Below are 12,453 nucleotides of genomic sequence, written 5' to 3' on the forward strand. Positions count from 1 at the left end.
AAACTGCAGTAAAATCCGTTTCTGCATGTAGTTATCTAGGTTTAATTACGTTGCTATTTATTCTAAATGGGAAAATAATCTGAAGTGTATCATATTTAGGATGATATTGTAGTCTATTGTGTGTCACCAAAAGGAATCCCTCTATGGTCGGCACTATGGATTTGCTTTGTTATGTATTTTTGTATGATTGTAAATTTGATATTTTTCTTTTAGAATGCATTAAAATGATTTTTGTTGTGAATGAGAACATTAAAAATAAACTCAAATTAACTGAACAGTTATAATTTAGAGTCTATTTTGACATGTTAACAGCTTACTCTTTTGCCACATTGTTGACATTGAGCCATCTGATCAGCTCCATTGTGTGTCTCGTGTGACGTAATCATCCCAAATGTACACAAAGCTAAACAACCTAGTTTTTGTTTTTGATGACATTGAACAAAATTGTATTTTGATAAATGCTGCACTGGAAATCTATACCTCATTTTCTAACTGTGCTCTATCATATTTTCGAATTTTTAAAACTACGTCAGTATGTTTGAGTCTTACCTACGTTATGTTGCTGTTTATTTCATCTTTTCTAATCTGGAAGAGTTTCAATAATCTGTTTCCTTCAGTGGCTTAAATGGAGGAAATATAGATTTTAGGTTAATCTTAAAGCTACTTTACTATTCTTATAATTTATTGTTGTAAATATATAGTGTTTCTATGTTAGCCCATGCATGACTTTCGGATTCGCTCAGTTTCCCCAAGAATTTTGATTAACCTCACATTTCCAGCGTGTGTATTTAGGTGCGCATGCGTCCTTCGACCGATTAAAAGAAAGGTTGGGGGGGGGGGGAATAGAGGAACTCGCTGCTAAAAGAGAGAGTTGCCTTCCAGTACATGAGACAGTCCGGGTGTGAGCCTGCCAGAGGTTCGTGAAGTGACGAGCGTTTTTGTGTCCTCTCCGCATCACAGTTTCCTCCAATCGCATGTAAAGGGAACAGGCGTGTGCGTTTTATGACTATTCGCTTTTTCCCAGAGAGAGAGAAAAAAAAAGGACGCTCACAAAAGCAACGTGGACTTGGTTGCAACATCAACTGCTGTAGATCGGAGAAGGTCTTCTGTGTGGATTAGGTCGCATCTGCCCAGCAGCTTCGCTGGTAAGTGGGATCGATTTGAACAGCTTAGAGTCGGGCAGGGAGGAGTCGCTTGAACGGCTTTTTTTTTTTTTTTTTTTTTTTTGGAGGAGTATAGGGAGCTTGGGATGAAGCAAAGATCAACTTATTTTGATCACATCATGACAGTTTAACGTGTTGCGCATTTTTAACCAAAGCAGTTCTCAAGCAGTTTTATTTTATGACGGTATAAACACCATATATAGATAAATGTTAGACAGAAATGAGCTGGGCGGAGTTTGTATATGAAGATAAGACTGACAAACATCACCCCATGGAAAACGTCTTTTCCCCCCCATAGCTGTAAGGTTTTGAAAGTTTAGTTTGCATCTGCTAATGGGGGACTGTCTGCCCTGGCATACTTATACCAGCAGTTCAGTGAGGCATTGTCATTAAAAAAATATCGTTGCCTAGATTCCTAATAAACAGACTTTATCCACAATACCTCCACCTATAATTCAAGGATGTTTTCAGGAAATTAGAATGTTAGAATCTTAAAATGTAAATAGTGGTGAAATAAAACAACTACTATCCCTTGAGAAACACATTCCATCCTTCCTATGACAGGAGGAAGGATGGAAGATGGTCTTAAATTAAGATATATTAGAAGAATATCTAATTAGAGATGCAACTCAAATTGATGGATCTCTACTTTTATATTAGTCTTCCCATAATGGCCCCTTAAGGCAGCGGTTTCTAACCCTGGTCCTCAAGGACTGCTGTCCTGCAGTTTTAGGTGTTTCCTTGCTGCCACATGCAGCTGTCACATATAACTGGCTGATCAACAGTCTTCTGCAGCGCTTGATGGCATGCAGAAGAAATCATGCAATCATTTGAATAAGGTGTCCTGGAAAGAGATTCCTCTAAACATGCAGGTTCAGGCTTCCTTTGTGTAAGTATAACAGTCTAAAACATTTGTTTGTACCACTCTCTATTAGCCTAATAAATGGCCGACTAGCGGCACCTGTACAGAGCAATAGGAGGTCCAGATGGTGATCAAAAGTAACATGTAGAATATGTATTGTATGTGAAGGGAAGTGGTTATGCTTTTATGTATTTATGGCTATTGGCCTTTTTGGATGTGCTTGTTGTACTACAGTTCTGCCCCTGCTTCCTAGACAAATTTCTCCTATGGGAGACTAATAAATTATCTTATCTTATGTAGGACAGTAGTTCGTGATTACTGATTGGAAACCGTACTTTGAACTTAGTAGAACAAGTAATTGATGAGCTGTTCTTTTAGCAGTATTGATAAGGATCTGGTCCAATAGAGACCAATTTGTTTGTTTCTGATATGTTAACATATTTTCTCTGGGGATCACTTGGAGTCAGCAAGTTGGATTCTGGATGATTTCTGTTCAACTTATCGACTCCAAGAAAATAAATGCAAATAATTGTTTTAATACAGAAAATTCTGCACATCCTGAAAAAACCTTGTTTGTGACATTACTTATATTTTCATCCATAGCTGCCAACGCCTTTACTTAAAACTGCATTAGTAGTTTGTTGTTAATTTTAGCTCAGATAAACCACCCAATTCACTCAGAGATTTAAGTTTCTTTATTACAACTTTTTATATGATAGGCTTGTTTATATTTGGTCTACTCAGATAAAGTGGAAACAAAAACTACTAACAAGATAGAGTAGTGGTTTTACACCACAATTTCAGTACATCCCTTTTCATAATTGGAAAACAGATCTGTTTGTTTCTTTTCCTTCTTCTTCACCTGATTTGACAGCTATTGTCTTCATCTGCTGTGTTAGGCGCCACCATCATCTTGGTGAGAGCTTGACTTTCATTGCTGGCATTCAATACATCTATTTTCTTCTGACTTTATTGTTGAATTTTAGAATTTCTATTTTGTTTTGCTCTTGATTGCTTAAAACCTTTTCCTCTTTGGAATCTTTTTCTGTTGGTGCAGGCTTTTTGATGAGGAAGGCCTTGTTATATGTTGAAATTAATGGGATTTAAGATTATGGGAACTTTTCAGCAAAGCGGCTGAAGCACATGATCTACCCCGTACAACAGTGACTCATTCCTGCTTGAATCAATTAGTGCAACTTGAAAAATCTGGCCTCAAAATGTTCATCTTTTGAACATGCAACAGCCCCTTGTATGGCATCACATTACACAACCACTGGTGTTGTTGTTCCTCCCCCCCCCCCAAAGTAAACTGTCAACTGTCATTGCCCTTTTTTGGGGACCTTGGGGCGAGGGGGAGAAGTTGAGGGCCACTGATGTAGTAAATGCTTGCATATTGTTGCACACATTAGGTCTCTTGCACAGTTCTCCCAAAGATAACACACAATCTAAAGAGTAAGACAAAAACAAACTTCACCTGCTGCTGAGACTTTCCTGTTATGACATTTCCCGTTTCGCAGGAAGTCATTTCATTTACCATCAAAGCATCTTTGTGTATTTTGCTTTAGCAACAGCTTAGCAGCTCCTTGCCTTTTTGAAATGGCATCCTTCAGGCTTATAAATGAGGTTTAAACACACCTTGTAACCAAGGAATCTCCTACTGTCTTTTGTATGTTGGCAACCATTTGCTGAGCAACAACCCAAAAGCAATAATGGCTCGGGTAAATCACATGCTGTTCAGTGCAAATGGTAGATGAGGATGGTGAATCCTGAAGATACTTCCCCTTTTTGTGGCATGTTTGAGTGAACAGAGCTAAAGCAATGGAAACGGGTGAGCCACCAATGGAAACATCACATAATTTTTTTTCTTTTTTTGTAGATACAGCAAATATCTGATCGAGTTTCAGAGCAGTGACTGGAATTGACCTGCTGAATCACTAGAAGTGTTGTTCCTGGATTTGTTTACATGCACAGATGCACCTTATTGCACTTTGTCTTTGCAGACCCTACCTTTGCTTGCTGGTCTCAAAATTAAGTCGGTGTAAAAGGTTGCAATGTTTTGTCAGAGAGTTGCCATTTTAAACTTGTGGAAAAACAGAACTAGGTGACTTAAGCGTAGTTTAACTCCTGAAAATCCTGAGCCTGATAACTGAGAGCAAGTTCCCCTAAGCATGTTAAAAGTATGTCATTAAGCTAGAGCTGCTTGATTGATGGCCAAAATTGTATGATTATTTACTTAAATGTTCGCTTCAACATGTAAAACCATTGCACCTAAAATGGAACAAAAATAAACACAAATTACACATGCATTTAAAAATTCAGAAATGTTAAATAACATTAATAAATGCCACCCGTTATTTTAAATTAACATTTAATCATATTAGTACAGTGATGGAAACATCTAAAATTTGGGCAATATGAATTCCAATTACTTTCTCTATTCTTCCAATAGATCACTCGGCTTATTTTAATGGAGAGACATTACAAGACGAGCATGTTAGCAAATAAGAATATGCCAAAATGAAACGGAATGAATCTTTTGAAGTGTTTTTTTTTTTGTTTTTGTTTTTTTTCCTCATACCTGGTGGACCTTGTTGGCTCATGCATGGATAAGGAGGCATGTAGCCACCTGCCTGATTGAGTCATGTGATAACAGCCGAAACTGATGCTAAATGGAAATCCAACAAGACGTTTCAATTTATAGGTGAAGCCAATGTGTACATTTATTTTGTTTGTATATGTGGCCTTTAGCAGTAAAAAGTAAATGTTGCTGCTATGAGTGGGCATTTATTGTACCTTCTATCTTTTGACATGATGATAAATAAGGATTTGTTGTTATTATAAATTCCAATTTATGTTTTTTTTTTTTTTTTTATTATTTTTATTTTTTTTTTTACACAATTTTTCTCCGATCTGAATAACGCAAATGGAAATTAAGCTTGTTTTAATTTATTATGCGATTAATTGCTTTCCTGTGACTGGTCTACTTAGTGATACAAATCACACTTATTCATGTGGCTGCTGTCAAAAGGGTGTTTTTTCAAGAGCAGTATTTGTTTAGGAAGTTATGATTGCAGTCATTAGTTAACTAAAAAAGCAACAAATAGTATTTAGCTTTTATTATTGCATAGTAGCACAAAATATTGTGATAAAATTAGAAGTCCATTAGAAGTCCATTAGAAGTCCATTAGAAGTCCAACCCTTGCTGGTTTTTAAATGACATTTGTTTGGCTGGAAATGCAAGCTTTAAAACAAACACTGTTTCGCCATAAGCACTAAGATCATCATTAACAGGAAACATGAGACGGCATGATGAGCGTAAGTGTTAGGACGCAACACTATGTAACACAATAATTGACATAGAAGTACAGCACAGTTTTGCTGCACTTCTATGTTCATGACAAAATGTAGCAAGAAAGTATCAAGTATAAACAGATGCAGACCGTTTATAGCCACCAAAACGGTCTGCATCCGTTTATACTTGATACTTTCTTGCTACATTTTGTACCATGTTTGAGACAAATGCCCAAGTTCTCTATGACATCTACAGTACTTTCTGCAGTTTTTTTTTTTTTTTTTTTGCTTGCAAAGATGCCTTGTCACATGGAGATGCTTCAAGACGTTACCATGGGTTTGTCAAAGTGAGAGCTTTTTCTATCACAGTGCTCAAAATGTCAGGTGGTCAACAGATTAAGTGTGTTTGACTGGATTAAAATCACGGATTATAAATCCTCTAGATATTTAGAACCTCTATTTTGAAAGAACGCACAATTTTTATTATTCTGTGCGTCTGTGCTTTAATGATAGCAGCTGGCGGATGAGAACGAGTTTTTCTGGAGTAGGCTTTTCACTGAAGGTCATAATTTATGACAGTCCTAAAGCATTTTGCCAGAACTTTACCCTCTTTAGAATCAATCTAATAAACTGCACAACAATCTGTCAGGAAGGTATGCTCTGTACAGAGACTCTGTGAGAGGCCCTGTTGCCCTCACTGTATTTACTATTCCTGGTATTATGGTGCCTTGCACTTTTCCATGCTTTCTCACATTATTTCCATAAACGTATATAATATAGATCTACATCTTGTCGTCGTCTTTTTCACCGTTTTTGCTAGTAGTAACATCTGGCTGTTCATGTGTCTTTTGTGATGCAAAAAAGTTGTTTCCATTGCAGTTCTGTGAAATGCATCTGTATTGATACAGCCATAAACCACCTTATTCCAGCACACCAATTTATCAAAAAAATTTGAGATTTTTCTAAATTGATGCATTTTCCATTAAATGAACTAATTTTTCTAATTTCAGTTTGTGCATTTCTATGGTTAATGGAAACACAGCTACTGTGGCAGAATCTGCTACCTGAATTACTTACTAGTGGCCTAACCTCAAACCTGTCTTCAATAGAGGAACTACTGTTGAAGTTACTATAACTTCTGGTCATGAATTACCAGATGTTATGGGGGTCAGAGTAGGGCCAAGGGTGTGAAAGGGTGCTCTTCTCAGACTGGCTCAAAATTCAACTACATAACATACACTGTACAATGTTGTGGGATTTATAGCAGTCTGTGAGAAATATTTATTATTAAAAGCTTTTGTGTACACAGAATGAAATCACAGTAGTTCATATTTTTAAATCATGTAAATGGTTTTATCCTGTCAGTGGGATTAATTAATTAGTAGCAATAAATTCTGAGATCCTTTGACACGATCACTGCCTCTGTGCCATTTTGTGGTAGCTGCATGACTCTTCTTTAATCACAGTGTGTTAGTTTTTTTTTTCTCAAGTTGTCTGTCTACGTTACTGTCTCGACTTATCCTTAGATGTACAGAAATAATTTAAGCACGTATTTGTTGAAGAGCTTTTCTGACCCGACTAAATATTTCTTTCTGCTGGTGCCAAACATCTTCAGCCAACTATCCAGAGAGCCTTGCGGTGTTGTGCGCTCTTCCTTTTCCCAGTCTGGCCTGCCCTTGAACACTGTATCTCAGAAGCTATTGTGCTTCCGTTGTTACCTTCCGGCTTGATCTAGTACTTTACGTTCAGGATGGCAATCTAATTAAAACTGGAATGTATTGTTGGTACTTTCAGAGATAACTTTAAAGAGGTCTTAGATGTCTACATGGCCTAAGTTAAAGACTATAATTTGTATTTAAAGAAGTTGATTCCATAAAGGGATAACATGTCTATAAGGAATTTGTGAATTTCACAGTGTAGCATATTTATTGTTTGAATAATTAACTTAAGGAATAATTAAAATTGTGTGATTCTGATGTGTTGTAATTGGCAATCAGCATTTTATCTAGAGCAAATAGTTCTCTAAGGAACCTAAGTTTGCATTAACAGGATTTCATCGGAGAATCCAGCAAAATGCTAAAACACTGTACATCAAACTGAGGCAAAAAACAACTATAAGGGGAGTATGTAGCATTCGGTGTATGTAAACTTCTGGTTTCAACTATAGATGGCTCTTTCTTACTTCTCTCAAGTCACAACAGTTCCCTGTCCAAAATGTGCATATTGTAGTCTTCAGACATGTCAAATGCAAATGGACTGCTGAGTACTGACCCAATGAGTTTTGTCGTTGGTATAGGGCCATCCGTTTGTCTATTTAATTTGACATGAATGATGTGATGCAGCATTTTAGAACAGGAAAAGGGGAAAAAAAAACTTGAGCTATATATAATTTTTTTGGTTAAATTCCAATTGTGACTTTTGTAAGGGTGAAAATTTACTACAATATCTATAACCATTTTACTGGTATCAAGACAATTTTAAATATTAATTTATGATTTACTTTGTTGCTGAGATCACTTTGAAATTGAGCTATTTAAAAAAAAAAAATTCAACAAGTTTTGTTCTAGTTTTATTGTAAGAAATTGTTTTTCCAACTTCAGATTTTTACAAAAACAAAAGTCATCAGGGTAGTGTGACAGGTTTTGCATTACTTTCCAAGTGAGCGGTTCTGTATTACCATTAAGGTGCTGCTGAGGAAGTCAACCTGCGCTGGATCGTCAAATGCTATGACAATTTGTCTTAATGCTGAGTTACATTTTTGCCACCTCCCTGTGGTCTTACTGCCATCTGCAGAAATGCATCAGGCTTTGCCAGAACCAACTGATCTGAGCCAAGAGGAGGGTTTAAGTTGCACGGCCACCAATAACAGCAGATAGTTTTCCTGTAAAGTTGGGTTGTTATCAGATTATCTCTCGTATTGCATTTTCACAACATAGTGACAGTTTTGACAGATGTGTTATAAAAAAAAAAGTTACTGACTGCAGCTTTGAGTAACTAATGGATAAAAATAATATGGTTCTGTCCATATTCTGTGTTGACAAGAAAGGTTGCTGCTTGCTGTTCACACTTGTTAATAATTTGCCCATTTTTTATATGCAATGCCCCATATCCTGCTCAGTATGGATACATTATGGCCTCATTCTCATTGAGAAGACTGTATCATTTTTCAGGTTGTAATAACCTGACCAGTTATTTGAACTGGTCATGTGGTTTTCACTATTTTGCTGTCTGCATGGGTAAAAAGAACATGGTTCTGTGTACACCAGTATTACATTACTTCTGTTCCAACATAACAAGCACACTCGCACATACTGCATAACCAAAACTAGAAACTGAACAGTGAAAGTGGTTTGCAGCTATGGGCCAGTTGTGAATCAACCCTATTTTTTTTATGGGATTCTAAATCTTCTGTCCAAGAAAAAAATACACAAGATGCATTTTGCTCAAGACATAGTCAGATGTGATTTGAGGTCATTGACACATAAGTTGTCGGTAGAAAAAAGACAAGATCCGAGGTACATAAGGTAGTAGACCAAATGCGTTGCAGACCATTTGCTGCTCATCTTCCCCTCTCTCTCCTCCTAGTTTCCCGACAAGTTGCTGTTCAACAGAGGACACTAGTGCCAAAAAATCTTTTAAGTGTTTTGTGCACACTTGATTTTACTAGAATTCTTTTCCAGAGAGCACATTATTCCAGTAAATCTCAGTATTTTGCATTTGTTTGTCTCACACAGGGTAAGATCATGCACTGTGGAGACATGAGCAGACTAAGTAGGATGTGAAGATGTCCCAGACCACTGCTAAAAGTAAGACTTTCTTATAACACTTGGGATTACATTAGATTTGGATGTCTGTCTTGATGGGATATTAACATTAATTTTCACAAATGAATGTCACTTTCCCTTACGCTAAAATGACAGAACAGCTTTGCATGTCGTTTTACTTTTGGTCAAGTCCATATACCAAAATCCTGAAAGCAATAAATAAATATTAGAGAGAGCATTTTTGTAATGGCTGTTAAATGACCATATTTTGGAGAATAAATTGCATCAGTCAAAAAAAGCCAAAGGAAAAAACGACAGTTGCCCTTGGCTGGCCACATTTATTTAGAAGTTGTCAAACGTAAGGGAGACCTTAACCATGTTAAGTACAGGATATGTTGACAAGTTGTGTTCAGTTGCCTGCTTTTCAACAAACTAATGGAACCAGTTCAGCTTGGTTTGGAAGTCTGCTGGCAGTTTCTGCTGCACCGATGTCCAGGGTGGTCGGGAACATCTCTGCTCCAGCAGCAACATGCTGTCTGACGGCCTGCCTGAAAGTAATTTATATTAATCTCCTTGGCAACTACCAAGGCTCGGAGACCAAACTGTACCATTCACAGGCCTCTCCTGGCAGCATAATCTTTAAGTGCCCTTTGTGTGGACTCGATCCTCAGCCTGCGATTAGCTTTCCTTGCGGCTGCAGATGGTTATGTTTAAACGTCTGCATCTGCATTAAACAAAAAGGACACAAAGAAAGTCAACTGTAAAAAAAAAACAAACAATAAAGTCTTGTCCTGTTTGTGTTAAGAAACATTTCCGTCAAAATGATTTTAGTAGCAATTCCTTGCATATGTTGATTTTAAACTTTTCTGCAAATATTTAGTAATAGTTTTTTAAGAACTTGTTGCAACTTTTTGTCTAGTTAACTGGTCCAGGTGTCATCTCGAACAGTCAGCTGCTTGACAGACCTGCCTCTTGTAGACTGCTGATTGTAAACGGCATTGCTGTGATAAAAGCAAAGGGTGGTGCTCTTTTGCTTTCTATGCTGAGACCCTAGGTTTTTCTAAAAACTGTAATTTGTTCCAAACAGCTAAATTTTTGCCAAAAGTCTAATAGTCTATCATATGAGAGGTGTAATGGTGTCAGTCTATGCTTCATACAACTGGAGAAAACTCAAACCACATTGACACTGTATCTGACCTGCTGTTAAAAAAACAACATAAATCATTTTAATGGTTTAAAATCTACTTCAGTAGTTTCAAAACCACAAACTTTTAAAACATTAGTATACCAGTAACCTGCCATGCCTACTCTGCATGCGATTATGCTCGGATATTGTACTTTCTTACCAGTCTTGATTACACTTTTTAGATGCCAGACTTTCTGTTAGGTTAGGTAGAATTGATTACTCCTTCAAAAGCAAAAATCTTGAAACCAGCGGTGGCTGGTCCACAGGGGGCACTGAAGTGGCACGGTCCCTGATGAGGAGAGGAAAAAATAATCTAAAAATGTTCTCTAAACATGATTCAAAATTGTATTAGCTTATTTTCCTTAATAGTGTAATATGAATTATTTACACATTTTCACCTACTAAACTCTTCACGCGACAAGATTTTTATGCCGATTTCTGTCCTCATCTCCCCTTTCTGACAATCTTAGAACGCCCCAATTATTGGCATGACAGATAATCTTAAGCATATTGTAACCGAAATGACAAGCTGAAGAGTTGGACAGCAATTGATGTACCTGGTAACTTTTCAGCTAACCATCATTAACTTGATACCAGTTGATTATAACAATACATTTATTAATTCAGCCAGAGCTTTGCTCCTTTACCCAAAGCCTTTTCTTTTGTAACATTTGTATTGCTTAAGAGATCCACAAAATGTCTGCATTGCTTCTAAATCATCTTCCATGTTTGTTTGCTCTGAATTCCTGTACAGATTTTATTTTTTATTTATTTATTTTTTTTTTATCTGGAATCTAAATGTTTGTGAGCGGAATTAGTACGGGTGTTTTGCTCCTGCTGTAAATTTCTCCCAACAGACTCGGTTCTCTTCTTTGGCGCTGCTGATGGCAACCAAGTAGTGGAGCTAAACAGCCAATCTTGTTTGGTTGTTAGAGGAAAGTAATAAACATTTGGTCCAACTGAACCTGTCTTTGAGACTCTCAAATTTCACCACTGCCTGGAAGATCCCAGAAGGTTTTGGCTCACCATGGTGACACATTTAATAACAGCAAAAATGGCAGCTGAGAGGAACCTAATTAACCAATCGCATGTTTTTGTTGGGGAAATGTAATAAACATTTGGCCAATCAGAATTGCTGCATTTAATGTTCTTGGTACTTTCTGAATTTTGCAATTTTACAAACTAGGTGGTAAGCTATGGCTTCTGTTCCTCCCTGTGCTCTCTTAGATTTAGTTTACATATTTCTTTTCGCTTTCATTGTTTAAAAATCTCTGTGAACAAAACAAAGGGGATAATTGTAGATTTCTGAAGAAACTGGGTAGAGGTGATTGCAGAATATACCTTGGTGTCCATGTGGACAACCAACTGGAAAGCAGACACAATCTACATGAAAGGACAGGGCAGACTACTTCTGGAGAAAGCTTATATTTCAAGGTTTGCAACAAGATGCTTACATGTCTGTCGAGATTGTCCTCTCTTCAAACGTCATCTGTTGGGGTAGCAGCTTCAGAGCCGGGGACCTAAAAAGGCTCAACTTCCTGAAAAAAAAAGCCACGATGATAGAAGGCTTTTACATAAAATCACCACCACACAGATTGGCAGATTGGCAGATTCTTCCCCCTCATTATATTCTCGTACCATACTGTCACGACATGGTGACATTTTCAACAAATACGTTAAGATATAGGAGGGAAATCTATTGGCACATCAGCCCCACAAATAGTTTATTTTCACCAGCTGCTGCCACTGCTCCAAACCCAGTTCCACCAGCAACAAATTAATCAAATTCAATCTGCCCATTAGCTTTTGATTCAAATTTTTAGTGGTCTAGCTTGCATTTCTTGAAACTTTGCCTGAATTAATGGGTTCGGTTCCAACAGTCAAAGGATCCACCTTGCTTGAAACCTGAAACTCTAATATGTGGGTACTCCACTGTGAAGTTGAAAGTGTGACTCTAAATAGCCACTGATACTAGAAGACCAGTAAGCGTATCTGTTTCTTTTTTCGCTTATGTTGGCACAAATGTACACCTGCCCAGATTATCTTGTAAAGGTGTTTAACTTTTTTTGTCTATTTTTTTTACATCTTTCACTGTACTAAAGAAAAAAAAAATGCCGTAAAGATATAACAAAATATTTATTATGTACTTTTATTTTAACAGTTTTTTATTTATTTATTTTTTTATCG

At 37.0% G+C, this 12,453-nt stretch overlaps 1 protein-coding gene across 1 annotated transcript in view; it reads left to right on the forward strand.

Annotated features, from left to right (window-relative positions):
• Positions 1-830: 830 nt before the first annotated feature.
• Positions 831-12,453, forward strand: part of st3gal4 (ST3 beta-galactoside alpha-2,3-sialyltransferase 4) — a 28,550-nt gene continuing 16,927 nt past the window's right edge. Inside the window, exons 1-2 of the mRNA XM_015012739.2 lie at positions 831-1,145; positions 9,051-9,122. Of these exons, the coding sequence (XP_014868225.1) occupies positions 9,101-9,122 (22 nt within the window). The 5' untranslated portion in view covers positions 831-1,145; positions 9,051-9,100. The remainder of the gene's footprint in view (positions 1,146-9,050; positions 9,123-12,453) is intronic.

The sequence above is a fragment of the Poecilia mexicana genome, unplaced genomic scaffold, assembly GCF_051168715.1.
Source record: "Poecilia mexicana isolate PSO_F unplaced genomic scaffold, ASM5116871v1 scaffold_13, whole genome shotgun sequence".
NCBI classification, from domain to species: Eukaryota; Metazoa; Chordata; class Actinopteri; order Cyprinodontiformes; family Poeciliidae; genus Poecilia; species Poecilia mexicana.